Source organism: Mesoplodon bidens (assembly GCF_964165515.1).
Source record: "Mesoplodon bidens genome assembly, chromosome: 8".
NCBI classification, from domain to species: domain Eukaryota; kingdom Metazoa; phylum Chordata; class Mammalia; order Artiodactyla; family Ziphiidae; genus Mesoplodon; species Mesoplodon bidens.
Genome location: NC_138165.1, coordinates 25,117,859 through 25,133,707, shown reverse-complemented (window position 1 = coordinate 25,133,707; position 15,849 = coordinate 25,117,859). Strand labels below are relative to the sequence as shown.

Below are 15,849 nucleotides of genomic sequence, written 5' to 3'. Positions count from 1 at the left end.
TAAAGTAGCACCAGAGCAAAAAATATTATGGACTCATCATAAGAAAATATAATAAACAGCCTCAAAACAATCAAAATGATACACAAAAACTAAATGCCAGAACAAAGTCCAACACTCGTTAAAGGAATACATTCAGCACTCAACATAAAATCCAGCATCTGGAATCCAATAAAAATTAACAGGTGTGCAAAGAAGCAGGAAAATATAGATCCAAAGCAAGATAAAAGTCAATAAACACAAACCCAGTAACGATAGAGATGATGGAATTAGCAGACGAGGACCTTAAAATAAATGTAATAGATTTTTTAAAATTTTTCTGAAGGATATAGAGGTAAATATGAAGATAATGAGGCATTAAATGAAAAATGAAAACCATCCAGACAGAACTATTGTATTAAAAATACAGTATCTGAAAAAATTGAATTGAAATGAAACACACTGGATGTGACTAACTGTAGATTAGACACTGCAGAAAAGATCAGTGAACATGAAGACAGAACAATAGCAGCTATCAAATGAAGCACAGGGGGAAACAATTGGACAAAAACATAACCAGAGCTTCAGTAGAATATTACCTAGAGGACTAACCCATATGTCATAAAAGTCTCAGAGGGAGAGGAAGGGAAAGGAGGAGAGGGGGAGAAAAGAGCATTTGAAGAAATGCTCTGGCCAAATATTTTACAAATTTAATGAAAATCATAAACTCACAAGCCTAAAATCTCAACAGACCCCAAGCAAAAGAGGCATAAGGAAAACCACATCAATGCATATGAAAATCAAATTTCTGAAAACCAGTAGTAAAGAGAAAATTTTAAAGAAAGCTATAGGAAAAAAAAAACCCAACACATTATGTACAAAGAAACCAAGATAATAACGACAACAGACTTCTCATTAGAAAGCTAGAAGAAAATGGAAGATACCTTCAATGTGCTGAAAGAAAAACTGTTCCTGGAATTCCCAATGAAAATCTTTCCAAAATGAAGGCATAATAAGCATATGAAAAGATGCTCAATATTATTAGGGATCAAGGAAATGCAATTCAAAACCACAATGAGATACCACTTCACGCCTTCGCTATAATTAAAAAGATGATAACAATCAGAGACCACAAATAACAAATATTGGCTAGAATGTGGAGAAAAAAGAACCCTGTACACTGTTGGTGGGAACATAAATTGCTGCAACCACTGTGGAAAACAGCATGCAGGTTCCTCAAAAAACTAAAAGTAGAACTACCATATGATCCACCAATTCCACTTCTTGGGTACATATCCAAAGAAAATGAAAACACTAATTCTAAAAGATACATACACCCCAGTGTTCATAGCACCATTATTTACAATAGCCAAGATATGGAAGCAAACTAAGTGTCCATGAACAGATAAAGGGATAAAGATAACATGAGATACACACCAAACACACACACACACACACACACACACACACACACACACACACAATGGAATACTACTCAGCCATTAAAATAGAAAGAAATTCTGCCATTTGCAACAATGTCCCTGGACCTGGAGGGTATTATGCTTAGTGAAATAAGTCAGGCAGAGAAAGACAAATACTGTATATTATCACTTATATGTGGAATCTAAAAAACAAAACAAACCAGTGAATATAACAAAAAATAAACAGACTCACAGGTGAAGATAATGAGGAATGAAAAAATATGAAAACTATCCAGACAGAACTATAGTATAAAAAATAAAATATCTGAAATAAAATGAAATCAAAATGAAGATATAGAAAACAAAATAGTGGTTATCAGTGAGGACAGGGAAAGGGTGTAGTGGCAAGATACAGGTAGGGGAGTAAGAGGTACAAACTAATATGTATAAAATAAATAAGCTACAAGGATATATTGTACAGCACAAGGGATATAGCCAATATTTTATAATAACTATAAATGAAGTATAATCTATAAAAATTTTGAATCACTGTGTTGCACACCTGAAACTACTATAATATTGTAAATCAACTAAACCTCAATTTAAAAAATGTTTAATAAAGATAATTACAAGCATTGGTGAGAATGTGAGGAAAGCAGAACCCACATACATTGCTGGTAAGAACACAGAATGACATATTCGCTTTAGAAAAGTTTGGTAGTTCCTCAAATAGTTAAATATACGGTTATATACAACCCAGAAATTCCACTCCTAAGTATACACCCAAGAGAGATGAAAACATATGTCAACAGAAAAATTTGTTTATTACAAAGCTGGGACAGAGAAAGTACAAATAAGCATGGAACATAATGTGGAGCTAGAAACTAGAAAATACTCAAAAAATAGAGGACACATCAAAAGTAATACCAGTGAACAGGAAGGCTCCTGATGGCCAAATATGGGCAATTTGAGCAACAAAATAAATAACAACAGTAACGCATTATAACCAACAAAGTAAAAACTGATCCTGATATAAACAAATTATAAGTAATTTACATGAGAAAATGGGGGGGGTGTCTTCTTAACAACAGAATTCTAAACAATAGAATTTCCATTGTTCCTTCTATAAATTGTTTCCTCTATAAATGTAGAAGACCAACAGAAATTTTTAAATCTCCATTTGGTAAACACCACAATAATAACTATTTCAAACAAGAATCATTAATACTCGCCAAAACTGGGGGGCAAAAGTATGAGAAACACAATATTTACATAATTTCAAAGTATCTCCCTAAAAGATATATTTATTAATTGCAATGGAAAATATAGTAAACTTTTCAGTGAAGAAATTTGTCAGACACCTCCTTAGATAAGTGATCAAAGTTAAAATCACTAGTAACAGGACAAATCAACATTGTGTGCTTCCTGATATAATGTACTAAGAAGCACATGTCACTTCTGCATCCAAAAATGCATAATTTGAATTTAATCACAAGGAAATATTAGATAAACCCCAAGGTTTAAGAGCCTACCATAAGTGGTCAGCACTCCTCAAAAGTGTCAAGGACATGAAAGACAAAGTGAGAAACTGTTCTAGGTTAAAGGAAACTGAGGACACAGCAACAATTAAATGCAACATATACGTAATTCTGGATTAGATCTTGGACCAGAAAATGGACATCAGTGAGACAACTGGTAAATCAATGCTAATTTCCCGATTTTTATAACTGTACTATGTTAACATTTGGGGAATGTAAGCAGACCTCATATAGGAATTTTTTAACTAGTTTTGCAAGTGTGAAATTTTTTAATTGTGAAACTACTTCAAAAATAATTTTTATTTACTCTTAAGCAAAAAGTCACACAGACTAGGAAGAGATAGTTCTAATGCATATCCAACAAGGAACCCATATCCAGAATAAAAAAACACCTAATTATTACTAAAAAGAAAAAAAATCCTTCACAAAAGATGTCCAGTAAACATATTAAAAGATGTTCAAAATCATTAGCTGTCACAGGTATGCAAAACAATCATGATACTACACACAAGTACGGCCAAAATGAAAAAGAATGATAATACCAAGTGCTAGTGAGGATGAAGAGAAATTAGAACTCTTTTTTACAATACCAGCACTATAAATTAGAATAACCCCTTTGGAAAATTATGTGGCAGTATCTAAAGCTATTTAACTCCTAGAGGTGGGGAGTTCGGGGGATAGGGTGAGTGAGGTAAGTGTATCCATGCACCCAACAGAAATGAGTTCTTAGATCTACCCACCAAAAGACATGTACATGAATGTTCAAAGCAGCTCTATTCATAATAGACAAAAAAAAGGAACAACCCAAATGCCCATCAATAGCAAAATGGGTAAATACAGTGTATATTCTCTCAGGCATAATGTTGACTTGTAAAAGATATAAAGAGTGCATAATGTGTGATTCCATCTGTATCAGGCAAACTAACCAATGTGGTAACAGAAGTTGGAATATGGTTATCCTAGGAAGGATAGTACCAACTGGGAAGGGGTACAAGGAAGTCTTTTGTGGCACTGGATTTGTTCTAGATCTTGATGTGGGTACTGGTTACATGGGTGAATTAAAGTGTAAAAATCTGATATGTACATTTAAAGTTTTCGCATTTTACTGTATATGTTATACCTCAATTTAAAAAACAAAAACAAACAAACAAAAAAACACTGGGGCAAAACAAAAAAAGATTTACTATAGATAATGCCCTGACAGAAAGCCCACTTAAGAAGCCTCTGGAATAATTCAAGTAAGAAATGAGTGGCAAAAAGATACAAAGAAAATAGACCAGAGAGACATTCAGGTACCAGGTTTGGTGCCCTACTGAAAAATACAGCTGAGGGGAAAGGATGCAAAGATAAATCTCTCAAGTTATCTGGGTGGAAAGTAGTATTATTAACCAAGATAGGGAATGCAAGAGGCAATGAGCTCAGTTTTAGACGTGCTGGGTGTAGACATTTAACTGGAGATATTCAGGGCAGTTAGATATATGAATCTGGAACTCAGATGCAACCTGAGCAGGACATATAAATTTAGAAAAGAGAAGCCAACAGATGATTAAAAGTAGGAGAGGATGAGACTGCCCAGGGAGAAAGTATAAAAGAGAAGACAGCCAAGGACAGAAACCTAATATAGAGCGCAAACACAGGAAGTGTAGAAAGCACAAAAGACTGAAGGAGGAGTTGAGAGAGGTGGGGAGTTACTAACAGTGCCAAATAGGGCAGAGAGGTTAAGTAAGTTAAGGACAAAAAATGAGTACCAGCTTTGGCAATCAGATCATTATTGCCTTTTGCTATAGTTTTTGTCAAAAGCAAACATTTTTAAAAGGCCTTAAATGACCTACAAAAGAGTTAAAATACACAATCTGTACCACACTGTACCTTCATTTCCACATCAATTTCAAACTAGTTCATGCAAGCAATCTGCAAAAAACAAATTATTAATAGTCAAGTGGAAGATACTATTAAGACTTTAAAATTATAAAAGAAAAATATAATCTATCCCAAGGATAGAATATACATAATTGCTTGTTGTTTCTTATATATAATGTATATATACTAAACACTATTCTGTATAAAAAGTGAGTGGCTTTTCTGTACATGAAATTTTTTATAATCAAATATTGGAAAAACAACTGGCCAGCATGAAAAATAAATATATGCATTAAAAAGAGCATTATTAAGGGCTTCCCTGGTGGCGCAGTGGTTGAGAGTCCGCCTGCTGATGCAGGGGACACGGGTTTGTGCCCCGGTCCGGGAAGATCCCACGTGCCGCGGAGCGGCTGGGCCCGTGAGCCATGGCCGCTGAGCCTGCGCGTCCGGAGCCTGTGCTCCGCAACGGGAGAGACCACAACAGTGAGAGGCCCGCATACCGCAAAAAAAAAAAAAAAAAAAGAGTATTATTAATTGAGCACCTAGAGATTAATCTTCCTCCAGTGAGTTTCTCAAAGCAATCAAGAATGGAGCCTCTTCAGTAAGAACAAGAAGCTAAGAATGAGCCAGTAAGACTTCTCCAGGGAACAAATGGGTGTCATACAAAACTATATTAGGAAAATAGTAGAATGCAATGGATTAAAGATGGCCACATGTTCTTTTCTACTCCTCCCCTCAAGAGGCTGAGTCCATTTCCCTTCCCTCCTTGTCTCTGGGCTGGTGTCACGACTTGCTTTGACTAAAAGAAATAGGTGGGAGCGTTTTGTACCACTGGCACATTTTCACTCTCTTGGGAGTCAGCCACCATGCTATAAAAAAGTTTGGGCTGGAGACCACTTGGAGAGAAAGAAGGGAAGGGAAATGGAAGGTAAGGGAAGATAGAAATGCTCTAGACTTCCAGCCAACCCTGGTAAGGCCCCAGCCCTGTGGGTATGGCCATCTTGGACCTTCCAACCCTCACTAGCCACCAGCTGAATGCAGCCACATGAAGGATCTCAAGTGAGACCAGCAGTAGACTCACCCAGCTAACCTACAGAATCATGAGAAATATTATTATAAATATTTATCGTTTTAAACCACAAACTTTTGGAGTGGTTTCCTACATAAAAATAGATAACTAAAACACTGAACATAATTACCCTGTGATTTTTTTTTTTAAAAAGCATTTCCTACAATGTTTTCCTCAACAACAGTACATAGCTTTGTGGTTCGACTCTGGCAAATTGGGAAAAGGCAAGCTGTAGGAACAATCAAAGGACATTCCCAGAAGTATCAACTAAGCAAGACAAATACTCTCCTGAGGCAGTTGCTGAGTAATGGAACAGAGTATACAGTTGTCCCCCAATATTCATTCTTTCCTCCTTTCATAGTAACAGAATTTTTAACTGAACATATGTCCATCAAAATAAAGACTACATATCCTAGCCTTCCTTGAAAGTAAATTCTTATGACTATATCTGAACAAAGGAATATTACCAGAAGTATGGTGTGGCAGCTTACAGGAAAAAAAAAAAGTCCCTCTTAGACTGCAGGGCAAGTTGTTTGGTCCTTTCACCCCTCGGATAACCAGCTGTCTGGAATTCACAACACTTTGGTCCATGAGAATGAAAGGCCATTCCCTTGGGATTGCTGAGGCATGAGGTGCAAGAAGCTGGGGTTTCTAAGATTTCATAAAGCAAGGTCAATATACCAATCTATGACTGTAAAATTTACACTTTTACATAAAAAAGAAACTTTTGTTTAAGCCATAGTTATTTGGGGTTTTCTGACACCTTCAACTGAAACTAATCACATCTCATGCAGTGGTAGCAACAAGAAGAGCCGTCCCATGATGAAATATCAATATGTAGTTTCTCAAGCACAGGCAATACGATGGAGCAAAGATAGTCTTTTCAACAAATGGTGCTGGAACAACTGGACATCCACATGCCAAAAAAAAAGAATCTAGATACAGACCTTACACCCTTCACAAAAATTAACTCAAATGAATCACAGATCTAAATGAAAATGCAAAACTATAAAACTCCTAGAAGATAGAAAAAAACCTAGATGACCTGGGGTATGGCAATGACTTTTTAGATACAACACCAAAGGCATGATCCATGAAAGAAATAATAATAAGGTAGACTTCATTAAAATGAAAAACCTCTGCTCTGTGGAAACATCAAGAGAATGAGAAAACAAGCCACAGACTGGGAGAAAATATTTGCAAAAGATACACCTGATAAAGGACAGTTATCCAAAATATACAAAGAATTCTTAAAATTCAACAATAAGAAAACAAACAACCCGATTAAAAAATGGGCCAAAGACCTTAACACACATCTCACCATAGAAGATATACAGATGGCAAATGAATACAAGAAAAGATGCTTCACATTATATGTCATCAGGGAAATGCAAATTAAAACAATAATGGAATACCACTACACAGCTCTTAGAATGGCCAAAATCCAGAACACTGACAACACCAAATGATTCTAGAATGAGAGAAGTATGTTAATATCTAAAAACTATGTCTTGCTTACTAACACAATAAAGTTCACAACATACATAACGATCATATCTTGCTTTCAAGTTTATTGACAGCACCCTACAGTACTTTGTTTTAATTATTTGTTTTGCTTATATTCCCACACTCTATTTGGTCTTACTTTGCAAGCAGCCTATAACACAGCAGGAAACCCCCTCAAAATGCAAACCTCTCCAGCTCCAGACTGAAATTAGGACAGCCCCACTTGCCATGTTTTACATTACAAGAATTTCAGAACTGCCTTACTTGGTCACACCATGCTCCATTCACTAAGCAATCTCTATGACAGGGGCTCCTAGGAACACGTGAAAGAACATGGTTGTCCTACCTGCCACCAATCTAAAAGCCTAAAGCACATTCCAAAATACTTTTCGTCCCCTTAATAAATCCATATTGGATCCTTAGTACACCCTAATCACTTCTGAGACATTTTACATTTTAAGGTTAGTAAAAGGTATTAAAATAGAAGGGCAAATAATGAAAAAGTAGACTTTGAACAACCAAGTTGCATGTGTACAGATTTATATAATAAACCCCACAAATATTTCCTAATTAGTCTTATTTGCAGTAATAATACACTTTAATTTTAAACATTACAAAACTCAAAATTTTATTCTCACAACTTTCAGATTTAGCCACTTTATAACAGATACCTTTTTAGCACACAACTTGCAATATTAAGTTCAAACTTGTCACCTTCTTTTCTAGTAAAAATTCAGCCATCTGATCCCTGATCTCCCAAAAATCTAATACAATTTATAATGGGGCTTTTAAAACTATTTCCTAAGGTATCCTACTGCATGGCCTCTGGTAGCCAGCCTAAGTACCCTACGGAGCCAGCCAGCATGAAAATCTAATTTAAACTATTCTAATTCTTCATAAATTCAATACTGTGTATCTCCCAACAGTGTTTCTGGTGAACCAGAGCTGATCTGGTTCAACTTGATGTTTAAAATCCCACTGCTTCTTCCTCTGAGTTTAGCAAAATAAACAATATAAGTAACTCAAGTTTCAACCCAGTATCTGTGCAGAAAACCAAAAGTAAGATAAGTGTAAATGAAAACCTTGTTTTGCAACATATTAATAGTCCAGCTTCCTAGCCTCTTTTCTTCAATTTAAATTTTTATTACCTCATGAGTTCCCATTTCTACAACAAGACCCAAAGTATTTACAAAACGAAAATGAGAAAAGCCCAACATTCACCTACCCAACATTTGGCAACCCAACAATACCAATTTTCAAGGAAGTTCCAAATCTTCCAATGATTGGGGGTGGTTTAATTCCATCACCTCCCTTTTTGGGGGGCATCTGAAATGTCAAAACAAACATACATATGAACAAAACTTTTTACTGTCCCCATTGACCAAAAACACATTTCATCACACACAATATTTTATTGAATAATAGATTAAGAATACAGCGTACTATATCTATCAATCTAAAAGGGACACACTTTATTTTTCAACAAAAATGAAAACAAAAAAGTTCTGTTAACAGATCTGATTCTGGTAGTTGTCAAAGCAGTCACTCCTGAGAAGTCCTGGAAAACTGATCTAAAAATATGTGGCACCAGAAATCAAAAATAAAATTTAGCTGCCAATCTTCCATCCAAACTGTTCACAAAACATTTTCTTAACCTGACATGTGGTTATATGAATAAAAGCATTTGGAAGCAGGAGCACAGGTAAGAGTGTCAAAGAAAATCCATTCTAGAACCCCTAGCAACCGAGTCACCTCCCACCAAACCATTCCCACAATCTGGAACCTGTTCTTTCCCATTTCGCCCACAAGCACCATTTTTCGCATGAATGAACACATGCCGGTATCAAGGTCTTTCCAACAAGTCTCTTCCACCTTTGGCACTGTAGGTACGACTCATCAGCCCTTATAAGCAACCTCCTGAATCCACCCTTTGGTTACTTCTAGTCGTAAATGGATCTACTAAGCCTTTTTATTTACAGGTCGAAACTTTCTCGGTCCCTGACAATCTGGCTCTAAGTTTCTCCAGGCAAAATTGAGCTGACTTTAGTACTGCAAACTGAACTAATGAGGACTGCTAACCTCACGTTTTATAAGCTGGGAATTAAAACTATCCCTGTCTTCTGGCTCCAGCTGAACCTCCCGGGGCCACGCTGAGGCCCTGCTCACGAATTGATAGCCTCTGATCCCTGACCCCGAGGGCCAGGAATCTCCCTTCTCAGGGTTGTAACTCACACCTGTTCCCAGCCAAACCCCAGGTCTCCGAAGCACAGCTGCACGAGCAGAGACTTTCCAGTCCTCTGGCCTCCTACCAAGGAGTGGCTGGCCGCCCAGCCAAAGCGAGGTCCCACCCAACATCTTCCCCCTCTGGACTGGGCCACTGGCCGTCCCCGCCTCCGGAGGAGGCTTTCCCCATAGCGTGCCGGGTGAGGCTTGGGCCGCTCCCGGGACACGCGGCCTAGTCCGAGAGCGCCTCATTCATCCACACGCTCCACGCCGCCCTCCGCCCAGGCCGGCCACCCAGCCCTGGCGGGACGCCGGCCTCAGAGCAATGGGCCAGAGAGTCAAAGACGCGGCGGGGGGCGCGACCACAAGCTCCCTGAGGACCTCACCGTGCTCAGGGCGGGCGATGACACAAGCTCCCAGTGGCAGCAGGAAACGGGGTCCTACCGGCAGCCGGAGGCGGGGAGGAAGGAGGAGAGAGCGCAGGCCCGGCCCCTCCGCCGAGCGGAATGCACGTCCGCGGCGGCGGCGGCGGCGGCGGCGGCGGCGGCGGCGGCGGCGGCGGCGGCGGCGGCGGCGGCGGCGGCGGCGGAACAGGCGGGCCGGGCGCCGGGCTGCACCTGCGCGCAAGCCGCGCGCCCCGCCCCGCCCCGCCCCGCGTTCCCCCCATTCCGTCCCGCCCATTGGTTTGGCCGCGGGAGGCGGGAGAGGGTGGGAGGAGTTGCGCGGCGCCCGAGCTGGCGGGAGCTGGGGAGCCGTCCTTGCAGGCCTGAGCCGGTGGCACGCAGAAGCGCGCGTCTTCCGCCCTCCCTACACGTGGGGCTTCTCGGCCCCGGATCTCCGCTTCCTTCCCGGTGCGCGCCCCGCGTTTCCCGCACACGCTCGCTCGCCGTCCTCCAGCCCCACACTTCACCCGCCGCTTCACCTCGAAGCACCCTCGGCCTGACCGCCCGCGCGGAGGCGGGTCGCCTGAGGTCTGGCGATCAGCCGCGCCAGCCCCGCTTGGCCGCCAGCTGAGTCCTCGGGGACCACGGCCCCAGCTCGCCTTCTTTTCCTATAACGCTCTTCAGTCAATCCAGATGGTGAGAAGCTGTTAAACTTTCTTAACGGAAAAAAGGGTTAAGGGTATGATCTAAGGAGTCCTTCGTCGCCTTGCTTTTCAGGCGTTTTACGGGCACTGGATCCCAGAATGCGTTTAACACAGCCAGTTTCCACACACATCCCGCTCCTTTTCCCCTGGAAGGTTAAGAGCAGAAGCCTTTGGAATTTGGGAAACGTTGGTTCCAATCTGGATTCCACTACCCATTAGCCGTTTGACCCTGACCAAAATAACCTCTCTGGGCTTCAGTTTCCTCTGGGATAAAATGAGGCTATTGAGACCCACCTTAGGAGGTTATTGTGAGGATAAAATGAGATAATGTGTGTAAACCTTGTAGTAACAGTACCCAACACAGATAGGAAAGGCTCATAAATAGTAATAAAGGCTATTGTTAATGTTAGGGTTTCATCTCATCTCACCCCTACCTGACTACACCATGCGCTCCATCTGTAGAAGGAATTCATTCATTTAGGTCCTGGCCTTCAGTCAGCATTCAAGTATTTGTTGCAGTGAATGCAATACTTGTCCAAAAATTGTGACACTTTTTTTAGAAGCTTCTTTCAAAGAGACTAGTTTCTAATAAAGGAAAAGATCTGAGTTGGCTGGTATGGGTATGCCCATGTTACAGATGTGGGAGCAAGATCAGAAAGGTTATATAATTTGGATAGAGTCACACAACTAACTGGCGAATGGCAGAAGCCAAATTTCAAGCCCCAATCAAACGGAAAAATCTGTTCCCTTTCAGCCAAAATTCTAATAGGGACTTTTTATAAGTAGCAACAGAGCCATTATTGATAAAAAAAAATTGCATAACATTTTCCTCTTTCCTATGAGAGTGATCTACTGAGATAAGTTAAAAAGCTTTTTCTATAAGTTTGGAAATTCTCAAGGACATGGGCAACTTGATTTGATTTTGGTTTTGTATTATTTTTTCATTATGTCATTGATAAATATGCACTGTTTAAATTCTCCCAATCTAGCTCCCTTGTCACCAATACCTTGTATTTATAAAAATGGGTGTGGGTACACAGTAGCTACGAAACAGAAGGAAGCTAAATAGCCCACATTTTGTACCTAACATCAGTATAAACGGTTATGAATAGCCCTTACAAAGTAATTCCTAAATTGTTTACTGTTTAGTAGTGAAGTTCTATAGTTGGCTTTCACACTGCTGCTTGTGAAAAGAGAGGAACCATTACCTGAAAAGCTCAAGAATCCCAGAGAGCCCAATCTGCCCAGCAACCAGCCACTCCAATACTAATTGAAAATGTTCCCCAGTCGTGGAATAGTAGAATTATCTTCAAGTTATCACTGTCTTTTAGCCAGATCTTGCTCCTTCTTCAATCTCAATATCTCTGCGATCTACCTGTTCCCTTCAATTCACACTATCAAGTCCCTGAGTCAGTTACCTGTTTCTCTATTTGCAGCTACGACTTTTACTTGCACTTTTCACCACCTTTAAAGTGCTTTGACAAAGCAGGTCGCACAGATGTCAGTGAGCTAGGCAGAGTTTCAGGAGTGGCCAATAGCTGCTGCTAACAGTTGCCCAATAATAAGAATCCATTTCCAACTCACTGGGGGAAATGCTACACACTCGCAGTCACTGGGGGTCAATTCATATTCACAAGAAAGAGGATCTGATTGGCCTGGTTTAGGTAAAGTTCTACCAAGGGTCCAGTCAGCCTTGGTCAGGTGGGTAGAGGTCACATAGTAGAAACATCTCTGTGCATGATCTCTCTCCACTAATGAAGCAGGCATGTCTCAGAGAAAACCCTGGTAGGTATCTTCTATTCTACATGATAAATGAAGACTCAGTGAGACAGACAGGATATTAAGACTTAACAATAATGCCAAGCCTAAGAAAATGACTTTGAACATAGGAAAGCTTGTCCTTGAGCCTTTTGCACAAAGGGAAGTCTATTTAGTATCTGTTGGGCTCAGTGATTAAGTGAAGCCTAGAGGAAAGAATCAGAAGTGGTCTAGAATGGAAAATTTTTTTTTTCTTTTTTTGGCTGTGCTGGGTCTTCGTTGTGGGCTTCTCTCTAGTTGTGGCGTGCAGGCTCAGTAGTTGCAGCGCGGGGTTTAGTTGCCCCGCGGCATGTGGGATCTTAGTTCCCCGACCAGGGATTGAACCTGCGTCCCCTGCATTGGAAGGCGGATTCTTAACCACTGGACTACCAGGGAAATCCCTAGAATGGAAATTGAGCAAAAGATCTCTGTCAGAGGAAGGATGAGAATAGGCCATGAGATCAGCTCAACATAAGGATGCTGCCAAGGAAATATCAATGGGATGAAAATAAGTAGAGCTCGTATTTTTTGTTCTTTGTTATTATTAGCTTTCAGAATTTTTCTTACCTTACTAGGTGTCAGTCAATGACCAGGGATCAAGTAAGTTGACCAAAGGTCACAAAGGATCTAGGGAGTGGTTTGGAGTCAGTAATTTATACAGACTAGCTCAGTTGGAAATCCAGAGATTTAATGATCTTGTAGAGAAAGCTAAGGGACAGGAGACAGGAAGAGTTTAGAGAGAGGCTCAGGAGGAAAGGAGGAAAATGGAGTAGTGACACATTCATCGTGGGCTGGCAAGGCTGGACTACACGTATTGGTCAACTTCATCCACATCTGTTACAGGCATAACAGATAACAAAATAATAATAGTAACTACACTAAGAGGGAAATTGAGTTCTGAGAATAACTTTACAGGGGAAGGGAACAGCTTGCAAAAAAATAAGTACCCTGGGGGTGGTGGGGAGTTGGGGACATGTTGGTCAGAGGGTACAAACTTGGAGTTAGAAGATAAATAAGTTCTGGGGATCTAATGCACAGCATTGTGATTATAGTTAACAATACTGTGTTATATACATATACTTGAAAGTTGCTGAAAGACTAGAATTTAAATGTTCTTATCACAAAAAACAATGACAATTGTGTGACGGAGGTGCAGTGAAGAACAAGATAAACATGGTCATTGCCCTCAAGGAGCTTGCAATCTAACAGGGCAGGCAAACAAGTAATTACACAAATAACTATCTAAGAACTTGGTAGAAATCTATAGAATACCTAAGTACTTTGATTACAATTTCACGATTTAAAATACACCACCACTGGGCTTCCCTGGTGGTACAATAATTGAGAGTCCGCCTGCCGATGCAGGGGACACGGGTTCGTGCCCCGGTCCGGGAAGATCCCACATGCAGCAGAGCGGCTGGGTCCGTGAGCCATGGCCGCTGAGCCTGCGCGTCCGGAGGCTGTGCTCCGCGATGGGAGAGGCCACAACAGTGAGAGGCCTGCGTCCACCACCTTGATTTTCACTTACTTGCAGGACTTCTGATATTATGTTCCAGGCAGTGCTTAATCCTTGCCTTTCCCTGTTCTATTACCAGCAGTACCCAGACCCTGTCAGGCATCAGCAAAGAAACAGATTTTCAATTTTCATTCTTCCACTTAACAGATCATTATTTTGAATCTTTGAAATTTGACCATAAGCTACCTGTGAAATGAAGTAAAACATGTTTAATCATCTGCTCTGTATTCTGGAATTGCTCATAGTGTTTGAAAGAATGCTGATTGATTAAAGAGTCCAGTTATCACAGAAACTACTGGAGTTTTGTTATCTAATCTCTATCGTAATTCATGGATAAAGATTTAGGAAGTCTTAAAAAATTTTACATGCTGTTTTCTCAGAGGCAACATAAAAAGGCATATGCTAACCTAAAAAAGCAAATATATTATTAATGTATTAGCTAGGATGCTTTTAGCTGCAAGTAATAGCAATTCTGATTCAATAGAAATTTGTCCTATGCAACAGAAAGTCCAGAGAGGAAGAACTTCAGGATTGATAGATTCTGTAGCTCAACACTATTTTCAGGGATCCTGGTTCTTTCTGTATCACAGCTCTGTCTTCTCTGGGCATCCTCTGGATTCATCTTCAGGCTAACAGCAAAAAGACTGCTGTGGCAGTTCTAGGCAACACATCCTGAAATGACAATATTCAGAGGGGGTAAGGGGAGGAAACCATCTCTTCCTGTAACTCTTTCTTAGAAAAAAGGAAATATGCCCTAGAAACCCTCTAGCAGACTTCTTCTTCCACTGGGCAAAGTAGGGTCTCATGCCTGTATTTGAACCGAACACTGGCAGGGGAAATGGGGTTAGCCTGAGACCATTCAGCCCACCCTTGGGACTGGAGTAAAGCTCAGCTTCCTCGGAGGCATCTGACTGTGAGGGCTACGGATAAGCCTCTGAGCAAAATCAGTGTTGTATAAGAAAAGGGCACCTGTGGCCACGTACACTTCCTGAACCATTGTTTCAAGATAACAGCTTGAGTACAGAATGATAATTCTGAAACAGATCAGTGGCATTGGTGGTCATCTGATGGAATGTACATAATTGTCCTAAATGTGGATACACCTAGTTCACTGAGAAAACACTGAAGAAAATTGTTCCTCTTCTGATAACACTTCACGGTGTTATATAATGAGAGCATGTGAAAATAATATTTTTATTAACCTTCACAAGATACTTAAAATTCCAGTCATGAGAAGTGAAGATTACCAAAATGTATCACAAGAGTCCCGTCAATTGAACTGGAAACTGGGGAATCTTGTCCCTAGGCCTAGGTCACCAAACTTATGGCCTCTCAGATTAGCACCAGCTCAGGGTAATATTTCCCCTTCATTACATTGTTGAACCTGTGTGGTTCATTTCAGAGAATATTTGTACTAGTCAGGATAGGCTAGATTATAATACGATAACAGACAACTCCAAAATGTCAGAGGGGTTACAGAATAAAATAGTTCTCTTACAGGAAGTCCCTTGGAGCTCTGCTAGCTGTCCATGAGTTGGCTTGGCACTTGCAGGCTGCACTGGTCTCTGAATCCTTCTATATCAAAGTATTTCCCCCCACGAAGTGACATTTCATTGGCCAAGTGAAGTTACATGGCCACATCAAACTTCAAGGGGCAGGGGATCCGTACTTGTACCCAGCAGTAGAGGAGAATTAGATATTAATAAATAGTGATAATGCCCGACACAATATTCATAATAGATTCACAAATAGATTCTATGAAGCACATTCTTTCTAAATCGATTTGCTATTGTCAGTATATGAAATACTGCCATCAAGGCTGCCCTTCTTTCTAAAATGATTCTTATAAAGAAGTC

General features: G+C 40.3%; 1 protein-coding gene across 1 annotated transcript in view; it reads right to left on the bottom strand.

Moving 5' to 3' along the window:
- Window positions 1–10,129, bottom strand: part of OLA1 (Obg like ATPase 1) — a 172,412-nt gene extending 162,283 nt beyond the window's left edge. Inside the window, exons 1-2 of the mRNA XM_081241977.1 lie at window positions 9,980–10,129; window positions 8,596–8,696 (exon numbers count right to left, since the gene is read on the bottom strand). Of these exons, the coding sequence (XP_081098103.1) occupies window positions 8,596–8,696 (101 nt within the window). The 5' untranslated portion in view covers window positions 9,980–10,129. The remainder of the gene's footprint in view (window positions 1–8,595; window positions 8,697–9,979) is intronic.
- Window positions 10,130–15,849: the final 5,720 nt, after the last annotated feature.